This window comes from Pseudochaenichthys georgianus, chromosome 9 (genome assembly GCF_902827115.2).
Source record: "Pseudochaenichthys georgianus chromosome 9, fPseGeo1.2, whole genome shotgun sequence".
NCBI classification, from domain to species: domain Eukaryota; kingdom Metazoa; phylum Chordata; class Actinopteri; order Perciformes; family Channichthyidae; genus Pseudochaenichthys; species Pseudochaenichthys georgianus.
In genome coordinates, this window is record NC_047511.1 from 27878234 (window position 1) to 27901105 (window position 22872).

The 22872-nt window shown below is 41.2% G+C and overlaps 1 protein-coding gene across 1 annotated transcript in view; it reads left to right on the top strand.

Moving 5' to 3' along the window:
- The window catches only part of ntrk2a (neurotrophic tyrosine kinase, receptor, type 2a), a 113347-nt gene that overhangs the window by 10737 nt on the left and 79738 nt on the right, over window positions 1–22872 (top strand). Inside the window, exons 6-11 of the mRNA XM_071204375.1 lie at window positions 10417–10550; window positions 11128–11260; window positions 11468–11539; window positions 12252–12488; window positions 14635–14702; window positions 14905–15004. Of these exons, the coding sequence (XP_071060476.1) occupies window positions 10417–10550; window positions 11128–11260; window positions 11468–11539; window positions 12252–12488; window positions 14635–14702; window positions 14905–15004 (744 nt within the window). The remainder of the gene's footprint in view (window positions 1–10416; window positions 10551–11127; window positions 11261–11467; window positions 11540–12251; window positions 12489–14634; window positions 14703–14904; window positions 15005–22872) is intronic.

Genomic DNA, 22872 nt, shown 5'->3' on the forward strand with positions numbered 1-22872 from the left:
CACACACACACACACACACACACACACACACACACACACACACACACACACACACACACACACACACACACACACACACACACACACACACACACACACACACACACACACACACACACACACACACACACACACACACACACACACACACACACACACACACACACACACACACACACACACACACACACACACACACACACACACACACACGTTCTGACCCTGAGACCTCTCTTTGTTAATGATCTTCAGCCCCTAATTTTTCCTAATCTTTGTTTTGATTCCGTGTTCTCATATGTTTCACATATGTCTGGCACATCTGTTTTTATGTTAGTGTGTGTGTGTGTGTGTGTGTGTGTGTGTGTGTGTGTGTGTGTGTGTGTGTGTGTGTGTGTGTGTGTGTGTGTGTGTGTGTGTGTGTGTGTGTGTGTATGCATAAACGTGTATGTGTTTAAGTGGAGGACATGTGCTCTAAAAAGCTTAATAGTAATAGCAAGACAAGTGTGCTAAGTATTTTGTTGATTCTCACAAGTATACAGAGGATGAACACATTGAGAAGGAGATGTTTATTTGATAAAACCTATGAGAATAACTGTACTAAATGTCATAAAGCTAAAGTGAGGACACTGTATTTCACTTACCCAGTGCTCTGCTTAGCCTGTACATTGTAACTGACACTGCACGGTGCAAAAAGCTTCAATGTCTTACGGATGAACAGGCAAACAAATGACCAAATGCATGCATGCAGAGACCTGACTACAACAATGTAGTTTGGTTTGTGGAGGGTGTCATTTAAAGGGCACCCACACTAAACAGGCTGACGTTATCTCTGTGCTGTAGGGAGTTTTCTCATATGATGCATAGATTAGCTGCCAGATGGAGGAGAGTGAAATGTGTGACCTACAGAGTGGTGTTTGAGTGTGCTGTGTGTTAATCTTATAGACCAGTTACAGTCATCCGAGACATTTGCTCGTAGGTGTAGAAAGGTCACCGTGTGTAGGACATTATGGAAGAAGGACTGAGAGGGAGCGTTTGTGTGAACAAATACATAGATGACATCAGTGATTTTCAAAGATGCTGAGTGGAGAAAATGTACTGCATGTATCACAATAAAATGAAGTGTTATATAAAGACCATCTGCACAGTGTCCTGTGGCACCGCTGACCCACTGTCATTCAGCAAATTTCATTTCCAATTTCTCTGAATCATGTTTCGGTCGTCTGTAAAGGGATTCATTCTTGAGAGCAGCAACACTTGATAGCAACAGCAATAATCAAATTTTTATGAGCAATGAAAGACGTTTTCCACAGATATAATTGCGAAACGTAATGAGAGTGTTGCATCTTTGTTTAAGAAATGGTTTTAAGTATTCCAAAAACCAATAATCTCTACAACCACAAAATTATATTCTTAGTACAAGTTCATACAGTTATTTAGAATACAAGTGGAATGTCAAGCTAACCAGCATGCTTGCTCTCACTAGACAGACATCCACTGACCACAAAGCTTTTATGTCCCTGCTTACGGGAGTGTTCATCAAGCTTGAATGTATAAATGTCAGCAGTTAATCGATGCTTTCTCCTTAGTTTTTTTAAGAAGCTCTCTATTTTGTACTTCCTTCTTTTCATCAACAAGGCCAGATTACAGCTTGACCTGTCTGCTTGTCCACATTTAGCCAGGATGTGTAGGTTTTGATAAGCATAAATCAGGCTATATGTGACATAAAGTAATATTTAAAAGCTTGTGGTTTAACCCTAGCGCACAAATGAAAGGCAGATAGTCCAGCCTTGAAAGCAAAAAGTTTTTTGTTAAAAAAACAATAATTGCAGTCAGAAAAGCTTTATGGGTCTCAATTGAGATGTAATCAAATATTCTCTCTAATAATCCCGAACATGAATCTGAAAGTATTTTTCCCATCCGGTCAAAAATAGCTTAGGGCATTTGGGACGTAAACAATAAGTTAGCATTCAGGAAGCTAACAATGTCATTGATAACTCCTATTGATCCATCCCCTCTGCCTCCCTTCCATTAGCGGAGGTTATTTTTGGCATTAGCACAGTTACAGCGGGGCCCCTGGAGAGGTGGGCAGGGGACCCCCTGGCAGTGTGACATATGAGGAGGAGGAGGACATGGTGGAGCGGGGGTGCCAAATAATGCCCCAGGGCTGTCACTGATACACACAAAGTCCGAACTGCTGGCCTTTTGCTCTCTATGTCGTTTTTCAAGCTATCTTTTGCCTCCCCCTCTCTCAGGCTATGTCTCCCCCCTCTGTATTACTCATTTTCCATCTCATCTGTCTGAACATTTCTGAGTGACATATGAGGAAGGCACAAAGCAGAGGAAGTGCCCAACGATGCCCTCGGGCTGACACTGATCTCTCAGGCCACCCGCATATGTCTCTCGCTCGGTTTCTCTCTGTGGACTGTTTTCTGCCGGAGCTCCACTCCAAAAGGCTGGCAAACACAGACTGTCCCCACTGCTGACCTGTAAGAACCCTAACTTAGAACAATAATGCGCTGATGTTACTGCAACCCCATGCTTGTGCATTATGGAAATGTTCTTTAGCAACCCTTTCTCTTAATTAGTAATTGTGGATCATGCTTGTTAAAAGGAACATATCTACATATCCTATTTGATTTAAATGTTGTAATTTAAACCAGCTGTCCTAAGAAAAGGTGCATTTTCCCCACACTGTGCCCTGGAAGTGACAGCAGATGGGTTGCTGGTCACATCACAGCGCTGCTGCCCTCTGTCCTCATCTGTCCTCATCTGTCGCTCTCTATATCTCTCTCTGTCTGCCTCTATCTCTCCGCCTGTCCATTTGTCTGTCTGGAATGACTGGCTCTCAGGTTTCATTTCCCTTTCTCATTTGTTTTGTCATTTTTAAAATTATTGTTCAAGTCTTATTTCCTGTCATCTAATATCTATATCTCCTTCTCTAACACAAGCACACGTAGGCACCAGAGCGGTACATAATAAGTAAAATGGCCAGATGGCTTCTGTGTCTGTGAGCAGTAGATGCTATTGACATGTGTGAATTTCCTATAGGGAGAATACTCACTTGAACTAAACAAGGCACAAAAGTTGAAAAACTACATTTAAAATCCACACAGATCTGAGAAAGCACAAACAAAATCAGCACATGTAGATTGATAGAAAGTTAAGATGGTATTCTTGATGTTTAAAGAGGTATTTCAAAAGGTGATGGACTTGACGTATAGTAAGGTCAGGTGTTGCCTCCCTGCAGCCATTTTTAGCATACGCTGACATCATTAAGCAGAAAGGTTTTGTCAACATACTGTAAGGATTCAAGAGGGTTGAACATGGAAAACAGCTTTAAAAACAGAAGAGCACAGTTGGGCAAAACAATTCAGTAAATCATCTTTATGGGAATGAAAACAAGGTAATTGCTAATAATTTGAAATGGGGAGGAAAAATGTGTTGCGTTGATGGTGTACAGTTTTCATTTTTAAATTTATAAGTAGTCCTTCTTACGACAAGAATGAATCAAAGCTGAACCCCATCAATATCATGGCGTGTTCTGTCCAGGTTAGATGGTTATGCCGCTCAAGATTGACTACATCCAATGCAAATGCAGGAAGTGTCCTTAGTGCAGAGAAGTGGAGAGTAGGGGTGTGGAGGTCGAGGTGATGGATGGGTGCGTCTGCTCCTTATGCAGGAGACCAACGTTTCACCTTCCTATTATACATTGATGATGTTTTCACTACTTTAACCATGGTTTTAGCCTTAACTTAACAGAATGGTTGGCAGATTCAGGAAAATTAAAACCCCAAAATTATGTCAGACAGTCAATTTGAAAGAAAGTTAATAATCTACAACAGATTCTGGGTTTAAAAGCTGCTCGGCTAGTATTGTCATCCGTTCTCCTCACTCTTCCTCACTGAAACCCTCTCATAATGCACCGACAGTTCACTGTGCTGGAACAACAGAAATATACAGACACAAACTCAGGGACGCGTTTTGTGTTGTGTCACTTTTTGGCACATTTTCTTCTCTCCCTGATGTTAATTTTGTGAAAAATGTCTCTCTTCTGCTCCTGCCTTTCATCAGAAATCACCACACCTCTGTGGTGTAGAGGCTAGAGCCTTACATAATAAATATGAACACTTCTCTAAACACAGATGTGGATGTGCCTATTGCGGCCCATGACAAGAGCTGACAACAATGACACCTCTAACAATGACACCTCTAACAATGACGCTGAAGTATGCCTGGGTGTATTGTGCAGAGGTTTCAATCCGGATCGGATGTTTTGCTTTTAAATATGAGCTGTGAGCAGCTATTCAGCTTCACATCACCGGGGCATATCCCCAATGCTGGGCCTGTAATTCACAGCCCTTTCATAGCACATGCCCCCTGAATAAAGGTAATCTGAATTCAAGGAGTCAAGGAGTGTCAAGGACTGGGGTGTTAGCAATGAGGTGTCTTTGTTACAATCTTGCACAATTATCTGCCTTTGAATATCATTGTTTATAGAAAAAGAAGGTCCTTGAAATTACATCTGGTAATACAAAGAAATACAATTTGAAGGAAAGTGCAAGTTAGCTGCTTGTGCACCAAAGTCCCACAAGGTTATAATAGTGAAAAAATTACCCAAAGGTACAATTTATAGGATATTCTTTCTTTGACGTTTGATTAATTTTTCTGTCTTCCCGTTATGCAGATAGTTGAAGACCTTAAAGGTGGGGTATGTAATTTATTTCAGAAACACTTTTTGTTATATTCCATGGAATGCTCTTAACATCCCGATACTAGCAATGAATATATTAAATGCTTTGACAATAAAAAAAAAAAAAGTAATCTGTGGAAGCCGTGGCGCTGTAAAAAGCACGACCAATCATTTTAGCCGGCCCGGCTAAAATAATTGGATGGCCTACCTGCCTGTCAGCCTTCCATCTGTGCACAAACTTATCTCGTGCCCTCATTGGTCATGTGTGTGTTCGTGTATGTTGGAGGAGGGGCTCTGTAAGGAAGTCTGAAGGAAGTAGCAGATTTTTTCCAGTTGTGTATTTTCAAATTCTAGCGTACTCGAGCTGGTTTCTCCAAAATGACATAGGCCTACCCCACCTTTAAAGTAACGCAAGTAACGAGATCATTTTGTGCGAAGTAGCCTAATGTAAGTACTGTTATTATCAACAGTAGCGCGTTACAGACAAATGTAATCTGATTAAAGTGAAACGTTACTTTGTCGTGCGTTACCCCCAACACTGATGATCAGTTATTATTTTGTTAAACACAAAAGTTTATTCTGGAAATAGTAGTCTGGCGTTAATTGAGCCGGGCAATATGAAGAAAAATCATCTATAACAATATTTTTGACCAAATAGCTTAATATCGATATTGTGATGATATTCTACCGCCTGGATTTTTGTGTTTTCACAAAATTTGATTTCTTATAAATAATTATCAGTAATGTGGATCTAATGACTAATAGGGTATAAGCAAATAATAGAAAAGCTGCAACAGTCTGGTTATTTCCGAAAATTAGATTGCTTTACTGTGATGCATCTTTTGAAACCACAAAAAGATCCCACTTCACATTGTGATATAAGAAATGTTAGACAAAATCTAATTTCAAAATATTAATATAATATTCATATATTGTTTATTAAAACTTGTTAAGCCCCGAGCCTGTTTTTCAGGTCTCAGGCTCGAAAATGACATTCCCAGAACAAATGACCATATCTTCCCTTCTAAAAGGGTTAAATTAATAATCTTTTTTCTCAAAGCAAGGTTACACCTGTGAGTTGGATGTAGAAGTGTCAGAATCAATATAGATGTTTTTATTTTTAAAGTAAATTCAGATTGAACACAGTAAAAAATTTTAAATTATTGTGTCCGTCAAACAAATAAAATTACTTGTAGTGAAAACCACCCTTGAATGATGGGATGGTAGACTAAAAGCTTTAGGAATCCAAACTACAACATATAATAAATCCTGTATCAAGATTGATGCAAAACAAGTTAAATTGAGATTTAGCACAACAAAAACACTTCTGGGGTCATTTGGGTGGATTTTCCATATCTCTGGCCCCCCTTGCTCGATTTTGCTGATTGACATCTCTTTCTAACCGTCAGAGTCAATGGAATCGAGGGGAACTCCCACATACTCCTTATTTGGTAATATGTGTGTGTGAGACTGACACATAGCCAAAACCGGAAGCTGGTTTTACATAAAAATGGAATTATGGATTATAAATAATTTTTTCAAATCCACAGAAACATTATCAACCTACGGATTAACCAATTCAGCCGCGTTTTTTTCTCGTTTTAATGCCATTGAACAAGTCTTTTGATCAGATTGACAGCTACGGTGAGACGATCTCCCGCTAAAGCTCCGTAAAGTTACGTGTTGTGATGTCTGTATTTGCTTCCCCTGTCGCGAGTTCGGATCACTCAGTGATGATACTATACCAAAATAATCTGTGGAACCTCAGCTTTAATCGGATATCTTGTATGTGCAGCTACGATAAGTAATAAGGGTATCTTTTATATTGAGTTCTGTGCCAAAGTGCGTTAGCATTTTTCGCTCAGGGTGCTTAGATGCTTTTTATGAGATTTGTGTTTTGTTTTGGTAAAAATGGTTTGTATCGTCAGTTAGCTGAGATTCTTCCCATTAATCTTGTTGTAATATAGTCAAGACAAAACATGCTTATTACATGCTCAAAAACTGATATTTCTTAAATCTGTATTCAAATGTAGTTCCCTCTGTCAGCAATAGCCGCGTTCACACCAAATACTTTGCCGTACTTAGTTCCCAGCACTTAGTTCCCAGCACTTAGTTCCCCTATGCAACTAACGGCCTCTACACACGGCTACACACGGCTCCTCCGGTTTGTATCCCTGTATGTTCCCTACCGCCACGAACATTTTCTCCTCCTTTTGTTGACATATGGGAAATAACTGCGGTCTGGCTCTCCCAACATACACCCGGTTTGATTGGCTACTGCTTGTACTGTCAGATTTACATACGAGGGATTTGATTGGCTGACGCCTCCGTCGAGGCGGCAAAAGTAGAACATTGCTCTACTTTTTCAGCGAGCACCTCGAGAGAAGCTACGCTTTGCTCCCACAATGCAGTTCGGCGAAACGCCGCCGTGTGTAGGGGCCGTAAGAGCCGATCGCGTTCACACTGGAATAAGTTCCCTGAGGGAGGATTAGGCAAATAAAGCCGCTGACGTCACTTCTTCTTCTTCTTCTTCTGCTTTGGGTTTACTGGCAGGCCGCAGGCCGCAAACCACTTCACGGCGTATACTGCCACCCGAATTCCCCGGCCGGAAGTCCCCGGAGTTAGGCACTAGCTTCAGTAGAAGCTGCTGGGACTCCCAAAACAAGCCATGTTTTCTTTTGTGTTGCCATAAATTAGTCTCTCTCCGTTGGTGCGCTGGGCTAATGCTAATAATGCTAATGCGAGGATAATAAAATGGCGGCTCTACAAAACATTTCAGAGTTTTACGGGGCATGGTTTGCAATTGCCCAGCCAATCAGAACTGTGGAACTTTTTTTCCCCAGGAAAGTACCTGCTCTCAGCAGGCACTAAAAATGGGGTGAAAAGTTCCCGGCACTTAGTTATTTTTTTGGTGTGAACGCGACATCAGGGGTACTAACGGAACTAAACGCGAAAAGTACGGGTGAAAAGTACTCGGTGTGAACGCGGCTAATGTATCAACAACTACACACACATTTATATCAGTATTTCTCTGTGTTGTGGTTGACATGATGATGACTGTTAGGAGTTAAGGGGAGAGGCTGAGCGTCACCATGAAATGTGCCAATTGACATAAAAATGAATAAAAGAGGAAAAAATGCTCCATGTTTTTTAGGCTGTAAACTTTAACTGTTATGTAAACCAAATACAGACAGTGTATCACTCTTCCTCCTGTACATTAGCAGATAAAAGGCATAACATTCTTGAATGAATGGTAAATATAGAATGCTGGAAATAACTGCATCTCCATTAGCCTATATGCTCTGCAGAGACTGCCTTCTTCATGTCGTGAATTGCAGCTGATGTTTTAATATGGCAATTGGCAATTTGACTTATACAACATTCGCAAGTTGTACATTTGACTCATACAATAACCCACCTTCGAGCGATGCTCTAGTTTCTTCATGTTTTGTTTGTTTTTTCCCCTCTTGCTTGCGCCGGACTGAAACTGTCTTTTCACCGACATCTCTTCACCTGAACTAGTGGCCGTATCAAAGCCGTGATTGGTCAGATGTTGATTCATTGCAACGGTGTCGGGTTACAGACGTGCTCCCCTTGTCACCTCTCGCGTGTCAACGGGGAGTGCGCGGAGAACTGCGCACAGCAGCTGAGGCCCTCTGGGCGGGGCCCCCTGCCAAAGCGCGTTAGCATTTTTCAGGGGTCATTTAGATGCTTCTTATGAGACTTGTGTTTTGTTTTGGTAAAAATGGTTTGTATTGTCAGTTAGCTGAGATTCTTCCTGTTAATCTGGTATAACACATTAATAGGTTCTTAAATATTAAGATACCCTGAGACACAGTGTCGTGAAAAAAAAAGCCCCCGCCGAGGGGGGCTTTGGGGCTTAACAGGTTTTAAGTGCTTTGAAATCAAACCAACTACTGAGCTTAAATGTCAAAAATCTACCTCAATGACAACAGAGCTATTCCATTTGGTGGCGATAAGCGGGCCTTAAGTTTGTGATTATTATTATTTTTTTTTTTACAGTCAGCCATTGTCCTGGATGTTGTTCATTAAGTTGGCTCCCGCTCTGCAGATACTTGACTCCCCGTGTTTCCCATATGTTTACAACCAGCTGCAGAACCTCAACACGGTCCAAACAATAGTTCAATCTTTCCTCGTAATGATTCACGTGTTGTCACTGACACAGGCTGGTCTACCATACTAATCACAGTAAATTCCTCTTCAATCCTACTTGTTGATTCTGCACACATCTGAGCCGCTAAAGGATTACAATCACTCCGGATGTCATGGGTGGTTTGACTACCAAAGCTGCGCTCGTACATAATAGTAAATGGAATAATTTTCTATGTACTGACAGGTCATGACAACTGCACTCACAATAGAGTCTGTTTCCGGAAGTTTCATTCTGAAATCCAGCTGTGTGTGTGTGTGTGTGTGTGTGTGTGTGTGTGTGTGTGTGTGTGTGTGTGTGTGTGTGTGTGTGTATGTATGTATGTGTGTGTGTGTGTGTGTGTGTGTGTGTGTGTGTGTGTGTGTGTGTGTGTGAGAGAGACACTGCAGAGGGCGTATAGTGTGAGTAGAAAGCTGATTTACGGAGAGCCTGTTCTGATATGTGGTTGTGATATGGCTGGAATGACTGTTTTTTTGTGCGTCTCATGGTGACTGAGGTTGTCTTAGTGATAAGTGGGTTGCACTGGTGATAAGCATTCTGCCGACGGACAGACGAGGTGGACGGGGGGGGGGGGGGGGTTCGATAAGGAATCTGTCCAGTGTTATCTGCAGTATAGCTGTCGACACCCATCTCTTGTCCTCTCTTCTTTTTGTTCTGCTCTTTCTTCCTGTCTAAGCTACTCTTATTTCCTACTGTTTTCTGTTTTCTTCTGGTCTAGCCTCCTCTTCTTCTTCCCTTTGATTGTTTTTCATCTGTTTTCCAGTTTTCTTGGTGCTCGACTGGCATCCCCTCTTTTTTTTCGCCTCCATTTGGTTCTCATCTTGTCCTTTCTTTGTCTCTTTCCTCTCTTCTCATGTTCTTTCTCTTCTATTTTCCTGTTATTTTTGTCCTCCTGTTATCCTCTCTTCACCCTCTCTTTGTTCTCATTTTTCCTTCTTGTCTTTTCGATTTGCTCTCTTCATCTTCTTTCTCTTCTCTTTGGTTTGATCTGATCTTCTTCTCTTACCTTATTTAGGTTCATGTCTCCTCATCTGTTCTCCCTGTCTTCTCTTTGTAATCTTTTTCTTTCATCAGAGATGTTACTGGACAGGAGATGAGGGTGGCAAAACTCTGATTGAGTCTGATTGGTCACACACAGGCACACACAGGCACACACACACACAGTCACCAGTGTCTTAGCTTTGACTGAGGCTTCAGACTGTGTCCAATCAATTCAGTTATTGGGCTGCTGAAGACATGCAGTAGTAATCAGTGTAACCATCACCATGTTTGAACTCTGTGTCTTTGTCTGGCTGTTTGATTGGGGGGAGTGTGCTTAAACGAAAGCGAGAGAGAGAGAGAGAGAGAGAGAGAGAGAGAGAGAATTCGTGGTCTTTTCTTTGTGTGTTCTTCTTTTCACTCTGTGGTAGTGGTTGTGTGTTTGCCTGCTCTTCCACTCATATTGTCGAGGTTGTTACGTGCCTTGTGTTTCAAATGAAAAGACAAGAGTTGGCCATGAATCCTAAGTTTGCTTCCTTTCTCTTTACCTCTCCCCCCCCCCCCTGGTTGTATGTAGAGGTTCCTATGGCAACGTTGAACCCATCCAAGGTGACACTAATGGAGGGGAAGCATGTGGACCTGTCCTGCACGACCTCGGGGGTGCCCTCGCCCGAGCTCATATGGAACATGGCGTTGGTCTCCAACTATGAGGTCAGGTCACACACGGCAATACACACAGAAATACACACGAGCAGATTTACTTTACTTTACAGACATGTTTCATATGACATGGAATGCCCTATGTTTATTGTTTTTAGAGATACAACAGTTAATTGATTTATTGATTGACAGAAATAAATATATTTTGATTTATTAATTGTAGCTGTCAATTTTCAAGTGCTCATGTAAGATATTTTGTAGTTTCAGTTTCTCAAAAGTGAGGATTTGGGGCTTTTTTCTTTGTCATATGCCAACATCTTTGGCCTTTTCTAGAGTGTTGACAGGAGAAAATCGAAGAAAATAAACTGAATTTGCAGTCCAGAATTTTTTAACTAATCGTTGATCCCTTAGATAATTGAATCCATTATTAAAATAACCGAAAACTGAGTTATTTATATGATATTGTGAGGTGTTACTTTTTGATTTGATTAAAAACGCCATGGATGGGTATGATCACCTGAATCTAATGCTTTCAACTCTTAGCCACAAATCCTAAACATTTTTCACGATGTACATACAAAAAAAGCTGACTCATCGTGCTGATATATGGATGTTTTTACTCCCTCAGATCGAGACATCGGGACAGATTTCAGTGCTGCGACTTTCCAACCTGTCGTCACTGGATCACAACAGCAAGATCAGCTGCACGGCTGAGAACATCGTTGGAGAGAAAGAGTCCGCGCTGATGTTGGATATACTTTGTACGTTTTCCCTCTGGCAAACAACCCTGATTTAATTTAGATTATTGTGTCAACGTACTGTATGTGTCAGCCCACTCTTTAAAGCTGGAGAAGACAACTGTGTTTCTGCATGCTGTAGCTTTGTCTATGAGCTACTGTATGCTCTTATCTTCCTTTCTTTATTGTCTGAATCTCACACTTGCTCTCTCTTCTCTCTCCTACACTCAGTTCCTCCCAAAATCACGAAGCTGACTGATGCAATCCCCGACCATCACTGGTGCATCCCCTTCAGCATGTCAGGTAAACACATTGTGTATGTGCCGAGTTTCCACTGCATGCTAGGACTCCACTTGACTTTCTTTGGTTTTCCACTAGGTATAGCACCTGGTACTTTTTGAAAAAAGCAAATAGCTGTCAATAGAATGTTTTGCAGTCACCTGGCAAAGCACAATGGACACCTTACCCTAAAACTGAGATGGCAGACGTAACTCTGCTTGGTTGCAAATGAAATAATTCAGCAAGTCTTCCATTTACACGCCAGTTTAAATTGGTGTTGCTACGGGGAACAGCTGTTCACCCCGCCTTGGCTACTGTAAGGCAGTACTTACTATTCAAATGGAAATGAAATTAGAGTAGAGTACTATGCATGGGAAACACAGCATTAGTGGGACTTAGCTGTTTATTTTCTGTCTTTAGGTCTAAAATACTTGGCCTTAATTTTGTATGTTCCCGTTAAATGTATCAGAGCAACGACTACATGAGCCCTGTAAATGTTGCTGTATGATGTCCTTTTGTTGTTCTGTTGTTTATGTTTGTATGTCTTCATGTGGAACCTACTGCTGCAGGTCTCCCTTGAAAAAGAGATCATTGATCTCAATGGGATTTCACCTGGATAAATAAAGGTTTTGAATTGAATTTGAATTGAATTGATGAGCAAAGATAGACTTATGATTCAAATATCTGAAAGCACTGAAAATCACCGTGTCAAGTATTGTCTTCATGTTGTTCCCAGGAAACCCAAAGCCAGAGCTGCTGTGGTATCAGGATGATAAACTTGTGATGGAGGGCAAATTCATCGTGACGATGATCCATGACGTCACAGAGAGAGAGTTCCACGGCTGCCTTCAGCTCGACAGCCCCACACACCTCAACAACGGCCACTACAAGCTGGTGGCTACAAACAAATACGGCACAGACACGAAGGAGGTGGAGGCGCACTTCATGACCAAGCCCTGGGAGGGTGAGGAGCAGCACCAAGCAAAATCACGCTTTTACTTTCATTAAGTACAGAGCTGAAACAGTTGCTCAATGATAAGACAAACGACAAAACATTTCTAATCAACTGTTTTTATCATCAGTTAATAATTATTATAATATTAAAATAAATGTATATATAAAATTGTATACAAAATATAATCTATATAACTAAAATAAATAATGTATCTAACTTTTCAAGCAATATTCCCATGTTGCTGCTTCTCAAATGTGGTGATTTGTAAACACTGAGCAATGAACTACACAATTTAGCTCATATATTAATGTGACTTGCAATCTGTATTAGTATTTTCTTTGTTTGCAGAACTTATAATTATTATAAGAAATATATTATTATAAGAAATTATAATACACAAATTATAAAAGATATTGTTAGAGATTTCTGTTTAGTAAATGTTCAGGTAAATGCTTTTGACCTTTGTGCTCAAGAACATTTCCCCCTTTAAAGCACCAGCTAGAATATGACATCTTATTTTTTTCCTTTTACAAAAGCAATGCCATACTGGCGGTTTTGTATCAGCGGTTTTTGGTAGTCACAAGATTTGAAGGAGGAGCTGTTATTATAATTAATATTAAATTATAGAGAATATAGAAATGACATGTGAGATAGACATGGAACTGATTTTCTAAGGGGATCAGAGGGGTGATTGTGTGCAGGTAAACAGTATCTTTAAAAAAGTTAAAAATTAAGTATCTGCACATAAATAAAAATCTGAAAAAACTGTATTGTCGTCACAAAAAGCAACATTTCTCACTACCTTGATTAAACAGGACAACACCTTATATTGTATGTATTGTATACACACTGGTATATTAATATTTTTCAGAGAGAATATTTATTAAAAGTTATCTTTTGTTTTCATATTTCATGTGCAGAGGCGGATAAGGACAACTATTATGGTGAGTGAAATCATTTGTTATGACTACACATTTTGTATCTAATGTAAAAGTGATAAATATAAAACATCCAGTCCAGATCGATGGTGTATTCATACAGTAGTGTCAGTGTTTTCAGATGTTTTTTCTGTTTAACATCCTATCATTTTCATCCTTATCAATTAACACAAATTAGATTTTAGACATTTTTCTCTTTCTCTTTTTTCTCTCAAGTTGGTCAGGGTGCGTAACATACCTACACAACCTTGCAGCTAGGCATTAGGGATGTTTTTCCTTTTTACACATTCTGGCCCTGATCTCGTTCTTATTATTTCTGATGTTGTGCATGCTAAATACATGTTGTCTGTTGGTTTGTGTATTGTGTTTGTGTAATGTTTTTGAAACAAGCTTAGAGCACAAGCTCATGACTGACAGCATTAGATGTAAAGTGCGTGTCAAATAATTTACAAGTGAAGTGTGTTGATATGTTTAGGAGCTAATTTGTCATGTTGTCTCTTTTCTCTTTTGCTGTTTCTCACACACCTTGTCCTCGCTACAGATCCATTCACAGGTACCGCTACACCTTCGAACACACAAACATTGCTTAGCCCCCGTAGTTACAGTTGCTATGCCTGTCAAGCTTTACGTTTTCTTATAACACATATATAAATTGATATATTAAATATGGAATATCTCATTTGGTATAAAGTGTTATCTTTGATTTCAGGCCGGCAAAAGCCATTTCATCAATGTTGCCTTCTCAAATGACATCAATGTGAATCTTTGTGCTGTCATAGCTCTTTTAAAAAACGTTATCCAGCTACTTATGTTTCCAGGTGACCCTTTTCAAATAAAAAGCCAATAAGAAACTCCAAAATATGAACTTAAGGGCCAAGTTCATAGCATAAACACTGAGGCCCAGATTGTATTTTTCCCGGCAAAAGTCAGCATCCTCATCATAAGATGATGAAGAAAACATGGAAATAAAGAAACACTATACTTCATATTTCAGTGTAGAGCTAGTTATTCCTAATAAGTATAATAAGAAAGACCCCGTTTAGCTGTGGAAAAATATAAAACCGAGTTTCTTTAGGTATGTATAGTAGTATTTATATTTTATTTGGAGCAGATGCACACAATGTTAAACGTTTGCAGAAGCATATAAACTTCAACATTATATTTACTCAAGGATGTTTATGTTACTATAACAAACAAGACTATTCTTCACTTCTCTAATGCCTCTTCTCTTTTTAAATCCATCTCTCCTTCAACAGACGCCCCCACTATAGAACCTCCTGAAGACGGAGTCGCTGTAAGTCACATTTGACTGTTGTCCTCTTTGCTGATTTCATCGATACCTGAGCTGGATCTATTTTGATCATGTTAAACGGAACTGCACGGACACACCCCGATACAAAGACAAAGCAGGGATTTAGAAAATATGCCGATAGTCTATAACTTCTGGTGTCATTATATTTTTGTATAAAGTATAACTCTGTTTCCTCAATGTGAAGGTGTACGTGGTGGTGGGCATTGCTGCTGTGGCCTTTACCGGTTTCCTTCTAATGTTGGTCATTCTCAAGTTTGGAGGGAATTCCAAGTTTGGCATCAAAGGTAAGACTTCCTACTTTTATAGTCATTGGTCATGTTCAACTTGACGGGGAAGGACAAACAGTACAGAATGAATCCCCCAGAAATGTTGTTGTTTTGTTTTATATTTTGACTATTAACATAGCTGTAGCATTGGATGGATTCATGGATACATCAAAAACACATTTTAAAGGTCCCCTATTATACTGTTTTTCATCAATATATTATAGGTGTCAGATATATACAAAACATGTCTCTGAAGTGTTTGGCTCGAAATACCGAACAGATCACCCATTGCAGCATCCCATAAACCCCTCTGTTTCAGCCCTGTTTCAAAAGTGCTGATTCTCTGTCTGTTACTTTAGATGAATATAAGGAGCCACTCCCCACGCCCCTCTGAGAGATATTTGGTTAAAAAGAACACAATGGTGCTCTAGGAGGAGATTCAGGCGATAAGGTGGGGGGTTACCTTGGTTGGTGATTGGCTAATGGTTACACAAACCAAAAAATCGTTATGACATCATAAAGTGGCCAAAATCTAATGAGCTCATTTTCAGACAGGTTTTTATATAAATGGATCAGGACAAAAAGTGGGCGAATCTTTTTTCCTGAAACCTTCAGAATATCTTTACACAGAGGAGACACATGTCTATGTATAAAATACATGAAAAAGGGGATTTTGCATAATAGGTGACCTTTAATATATTTTCCCCAAAACACCAAAATCAAAACAAAGTAGAACCCTGTATCATTTCCCAAATGACATGTCCTTTACAGACGTTAGCATGACAGAGGGAGGCCTGTCACTCAGGATGCCAAACTACTCTTTGGTAAGCCCCGCCCCCCCAAGCAACATCAGGGCCAAAAGTTTGAAAGCGAAAAAAAAGATCTGAAAGCGAAAAAAAAGATCTGAAAGTGAAAAACAATCTGACGGTGAAAAGCAATGTGAAACCTGAAAAAACAAGATTTGAAACTGAACAAATAATTGTTTTGAATCTGAAAACGAAAAATATGCAACTGAAAAAAATAAAGATTAAAATATCAAAATATGTATAAAAGTGAAATCTGAAAATAAATATTTTATTCAAAAAAAATTGCTGAACTGAATCAAAATAATATTCAACCTGAAAAAACATTTCAAATACTTATTTTTATTTTGAATACATCATTGTATTTTTCAAAGTTCAGGATAAAAGCTTGAACTTTCAAATAAATTGTATTTTTTTGAATGATCAAAACTTATGACCCTGAAATAGCTCCATACAATCCGCCTATATGGTAGTTTTGTGTAGGAGGACAGGCTGCCCTGCACATACACTAGCATTAATTGGGATTTATAAAAGAAATGTAGCACTGGAAGGTGTATGCAACTTTTTTTTATAAATTTGAATATTTATTGCTATGTGTACATACATTTCCACATTTAGTGGATTATTCGCCAGTTAAATGAGGCTCCTGGTCATACATTACATTACATGTAATTTAGCAGACACTTTTATCGAAAGCAACATTAATATACTTTGACATGGGGGTGTGATTGAACCGCTGACCCTCTGATTGATAGACTTATTTCCCCCCTGCGCCACAGTTGCTGTGTGTACACATTACATGGATATAGTGGACATCTTCCTTGCAGTGGTTATTTCAGCCCTCAAAGGGATAATCTGGAACTAAGGTCAAGATGGGACAGCTACATGTATGAGAAGAAAAAGCAGATTTTAAGGACTCCCGTCTCATTTATTATGCGGCCCATCGTGTGTCCATGAATCCATTCTGTTCAGGTGGAAACAGCTGCTGTCTGAAGGAGGTTCACTTGGTCTGAGTGCTGCTGGTGATAACACGCATGTCAACTAAACTGAGCGCCTGTGGTCTTTGTCATGTTGATGTTAAACTGCTGTGCCCCGCCCCCTTTCCCTCCACACACACTTTAATCCTGTATGTTTTGCTGCTCAAGTTTTTCTAAAAGCATTTTCAAAGAAATGTGTGACTTCTAGAAATGGCAGCAAGTGAAACTAATCTATTGTTTCATATTTATCATACTGACGTACTAGAACTGATTTGTCTTCTTTTTGCTAATTTCTACACGGCTGATATTTTCTCATTGTTTGTGAAATAACCACTGAACAACACCCCCATCGGCTCTTCGTTTTATTCATGCATAATGATGGAAATTCTGTTTTCCAAATTTAGTTCATGGTCAATGTACAGTTTAAGAATTGTAAGCAGACAGATGCTCATCTTCTATTTCCACTGGCTCATTTTTTGAACGTTGATATTCAGCTTTGTGTAAATGTTAATATACATACGTTTGGTGTAGGCACTGCTTTTTTGTGCTTTCCATTTAGCTGACTTTATTTATAGTATAATATATTATAAGTATAATGCATTCATGATAAGCAACCAAAAAACTCAACACTCTGAGGAAGTAATTTATGCTGTTTAAAGATACAGTTGTTGTAGGAATAAATCAATTTATTTGGCGTCGCTTGAACCATTAGCATTTGATGCAGCGAAGGTCCACATTTGACATTCAAATTACCAAACCAAAAAGGGAATGCAAATGTAGAGACAGACGTGATAAATGTGTATGTGCCTGTTCCTCTGTGTGTGTTTGACTCTCGGTTGCACTGTTGAAGTGCAGTATTCTGGCAGTGATTGATGTATGGCCCCTCAGAGGGAAGGAAGCGGTGAAAGACAGATGAAGCAGCCAGTATATATATATTGTATGTGTGTGCGTGTGTGGATTTATGGTTTTGTGGGACGGTCACTCTTCCTCCAGGAGAGGTGAATGAGGTTGCTCTGGAGAAAAACATATCTAATGCCTCTTAGCATCCCTATACATCAGAATGTGTGTGTTTTTTGTACGTCCAAGCATTTTTACACGTGTATGCTTTCATGTGTGTAGGATGTTGGGTCACATTACGGTTTTGCCCTTCTGATTGCTCCCCTCGAGTCTTCATCCTTCTCCCGTTCCACCGTCGACTTCCTCTCCCCATGCGGTCCTGTCCTCACGCTCCACATATATCCAGATGTATGTGCCCTGCAGCATGTAAGGAGAGAGACAGCGGTGTCAATATGCGCAGCAGAGTCACACACAGTGTTAGAGAGTGTGATTAAAACAGTTTGGAACCTCCACATGTTTCCTATATCGAACCGCTGACCCAAGTTCAACTTAAAAACACAATTATAACCGCAGATAGGCACACTACCAGCGCCATTTAAAAACAAACAGCTCTCTTGCTCATGGCGACATGGTATCTAAATCATTAAAACATGCTCACAGATGCGTACGTACACACCCCCACATGATCACAGTCATTGCTGACGGTGAGGAACTTGTGATCACAAAGTGTGAAGAGAGCGTGTCAGACCCGTATTGAGCAGGTGTGCCGGGAAAAAAAGGACATCTCTGCGCTGACTGGAGGAATCGCTGCTTGTCTCCGTCTGACAGTTCAGTAAGAAAGTGTGGTTGGTTTACATTATTTATATTGAATTCATTATTCTGCCCCATACCCATCAATAACACATGGGCAACATTTGGTACAGGTTGCTTCTCACAATCCGCTTCTTGACACTCACAGGATGGATATTTTCTATACTGTGTATAGTTGTTGTGTTCCTGTGTTGGCAGATGATCCATGTGGGGGAGAGTGTTGAGAGAGTGAATGAAGCTTTACCGTAGCGGAAATTCTATAAATCTTTTTCGACTTTGTTCTTGACATATTAAACATGAAGTATTGGATTTGTTGGCCATACATAACACGGACATATTATCATTTATAAAGTCATCGTAAACATGCTAGCAAACTAAAGGCTAGTTCTCATTCATAACACTCCGTTCGATGTCTCACTATGGGATGCGCCTCATCGCGGAGCAAACAGAAGCATCAATCTCATTACGCCAATCCTGATTGGCTGGTGATCTTGACGTCAGCGTCAGGGGAAATCACCCCCTATAAGTAGCTTGCACCACGACGCATGCATCATTCAAACACCTCTTCTCGCTTCAGAGCACATCTCTATAGTAGCCGGGCAAGCTTCACTGTCCACAGACTGAACCCAAATACCCATTTCGGTCGACGGGCGCTCGCCGGCTACTCCTTCTGCTTCGCAGGAAGACGGTAGTACTAACGCTGTTAGTATTTAAAATCGACCTCGCCCTTCTCTTTCCCGAGAAAGTAAGGTAGGTCCGATTTTTCAAACTAGCAGCACACCTGTTGCTAGCTCGCTCCCTCACTATCGACACCACGGTAGCGAGGAAGTTTTTTCTTTTCTCTTCTCCACGGAGGAAGAAAGGATTAAAGGAGCATACTGCCACACCAGTCAGTATTCTCCGGGAATAAAAGACCCACCGTCCTTTTCTCCGGATTAAGGACAAAGTGGTAACATCTTTTTCTCCCGTCCCACCTGTCGAGAGCGGGCCCTCTCCACGCCACGAGGCGAACAAAATGGACGCCCCTCTCCCTCACACCAGAGGAGTCAGGGACTCGGTGGCTCGACTGTGCGGCTGCGGGTTGAAGATCTCGGGCACAGACACACACCAGGTCTGTTCGTCTGTTCGGGCTGGAACACGCCCGAGGCGCTATCGACAACATTGTGTCCGCTTCACCGTCAAGAGCCTCCGCCGACGGGTAGCACGACAAGCTAGCCTGTCGGAACAGGACCCCCCCATGTCCATGGACCTGCCGGGCGGCAGTCAAGACACGGGGGCGTCCGCCACAGAGAGTGAACCCCTCTCCGTGTCGGTCTGGGGCTCACTATCTGCGATGGCCACAGAACCGTAATCCCGCGCCCTGGCAGGCCGGGACCCGGTGACGACAAGACACGCGGGAACAGATTCCCGCGCTTTACCAAGCTGGGGCTCCCGGACATCTGCCTGGGCTTCTCAAAACAGTTATACATTATCTGTTTTCACAAACCCAGAGACAGTCAACCCATATTCTCGAGAGAGAGGTTCTCTCTCTCTCCTATGACCCCATTTGAACCCCTGGAAGGAGCTGACATGAAACATCTGTCACTCAAGACAGTGCTGTTACTGGCCCTGGCATCCGCCAAGCGGGTCAGTGATATTCATGCACTGTCTGTACATCCTTCATGCACTCAGTTCGCCCCAGGGCAAACGAGAGTGTTGTTGAAGCCCAACCCTGCCTTTACACCAAAGGTGGTTGGTTCGTGTACCCCAATTGACATTGAGGCATTTCCTCCGCCGCTGGTTTCCTCCGGGGAGCAGCAGCACGATCTGTTGTGTCCAGTCCGGGCTTTACACACATATATGGACAGATCAAAGGATCTTCGTCTTAATGACCAACTCTTCGTGTCCTGGGCTAACCCTCACAAGGGCAAGTCTGTTACTAAGCAACGGCTCTCCCACTGGATTGTGGAGGCAATTGCTTTGGCCTATACGAGTCAGAATTTGCAAGCACCTTCGGGTCTGCGGGCTCACTCGACTCGGGGCCTGGCTACATCCTGGGCTTTGTTCAAGGGTGTTTCCATCCAAGACATCTGTGCAGCGGCGAGCTGGTCCTCACCGCTCACTTTTGTCCGCTTTTACAGGCTGGACGTCTCCGCTCCAAGCGTGGCCCGAGCAGTGCTGGGCACCTTGTTGAGTCGGGACTCTACCTGTTAAATTCTGGTTGATCGGTGATTTTCGAGATAAGCTCGTCTGGCAATACGGGAGCTACAATTTCCCATAGTGAGACATCGAACGGAGTGTTATGAATGAGAACTATAGGTTACTTACGTAACCCCAGTTTTCAGAGTAACATGAAGTGAGATGTCTCACCAGACGGCCCTCCTTGCTATGGTGAAGCGAGAAGAGGTGCTTATTTTGAATGACGCATGCGTTGTGGCGCAAGCTACTTATAGGGGGTGATTTCCCTGACGCTGACGTCAAGATCACCAGCCAATCAGGATTGGCGTAGTGAGATTGATGCTTCTGTTTGCTCCGCGATGAGACGCATCCCATAGTGAGACATCTCACTTCATGTTACTCTGAGACCTGGGGTTACGTAAGTAACCTATAGTTTTGGCCTCTCAACTAACTCAGATATTAAAGGAGCAAACTTTATTTGAGGTTCACCCAGGATTAAAAGATCATACATTTAAAATCCTAACACCTACTGAAAGTCCCAAACAGGACTAATTATTTTTAGTTGGTACTTTCAAATAAACAAAATAAAGTGAGTGCAGTGATGTTATCTGTAGTAACAGGGGCATTGCTTCTGATTATTAGCCAATAAGACCAGAAACCACACAATAGATTTGCTGCTTGAAAGTCAAAAGTCGTTATAGTATTTTCATTTAAACCTGAAATACTTGTTTACGTTCAGTTACTTAAAATCCACATTGCTCAAAATTTAGGCTAAACTTTCAGATCGAACTACACCGCCTGAGTCTGGGAACCAACATACCACAACAAGGCTACATTACACCTAACCAAATTAGGAGTTTTTCCCCTGTGAGTCTCATTTGCCACAGATTAGCTCAGAAGGAAGGTAATCTTGTAAAGTTCAATTGGCAGCAGCTGTTATTTATATTTAGGTGCATGGACAAGTGCAAAAGGGTATTTAGGTTTCATTTTAAAATGTACACTTGCTGAAGTTAAGATTTATTTTGCAAGACAGAACAGAGAAAAAGTAAAAATGTTGAGCGAATGTTCATGGCTTAAAAATGATACCATTACAACCAAGAGATTTACACTCTGAGAAACAAACCTTGACAGCAATCTGGGTGAAATAGGCCTCTTGAAGGTTTTCACAAAATGACACACACAACGACCCTCTTTAACACACTGCAGACTCTTGGAAGAGAAAAACACATTGGACAGACAGGCAGAGAGGGGAGGACATAAAACAGCATCTGTATATGTGCATGCCCTCTAAGCACCTGTAGGGAAGAAGAAGCAGCAGCAACATAAACCTGACATCTGGTGCACGAACAAGACAGAAATGTCAGAACAGTGGAAAAAAAGAAGTGATTGAATGTGAAACCGTAAATGTGAAGTGCAGAAAGGGAGAAAAAGGACGGAGAAGAGAGAGTGAATGCTAAAACTGACATTTCACAAGAAAGTGAGACAAACCCAGAGAAAGCCAGTGAGGGAGAGAAGAAGAGATGGAGAGACAGTCTAAGGGTAAAAAAAGATGGAGAGAAAGAGCTTAAGAATCAGATGTTAAAGGAGAAGCGAGGCAAAGAGGGAAACAAAAGAAAAAGTGAGAGGAAGAGAGAGATGGACGTAGAAGATCCTCCCTTGTCCACTTATCAATGATTCATCATTAGAGAAGGTTTCAGTTTTCTCCTTGTTTGGTGGAGTTACACGCCTCCATCCCTCCCTCTCTCACTCACTCACTCACTCACTCACTCACTCACTCACTCACTCACTCACTCACTCACTCACTCACTCACTCACTCACTCACTCACTCACTCACTCACTCACTCACTCACTCACTCACTCACTCACACAGCTCATAATTGCTGATCAATCGATATGACACCCTCAAGGTCAGCAGAGCTTCATTTTAGGCCAAAGGCACTACAGAGCATGCTCAGCGTACACCACCTCCTCCTCCTCCTCACCCTCTAACTGCTTCCTCTCCCTGCAGAAAAGCATCCTTTGCCTCCAGCTCTTGAGATTCTCTTACAAACACTGTTCAATAGGCTTGCAGCGGTAGTTGGTTTAAACAGTATTATGCGATATTCGGGCATTCACTGCCTAAACACGGGTTAAGTTACTTAACCATTGCTGAATATTAATGTCAGTATGTTAACAGTGATAATGCTTGCATATTGATGTTTAGCAGGTATACGTTTAACATCCTATTTCACCTTTTTAAGCATGCTAGCATTTGCATATTAGCAAAAAACACAAGTACAGCTGAGGCTGAAGCAAATATCT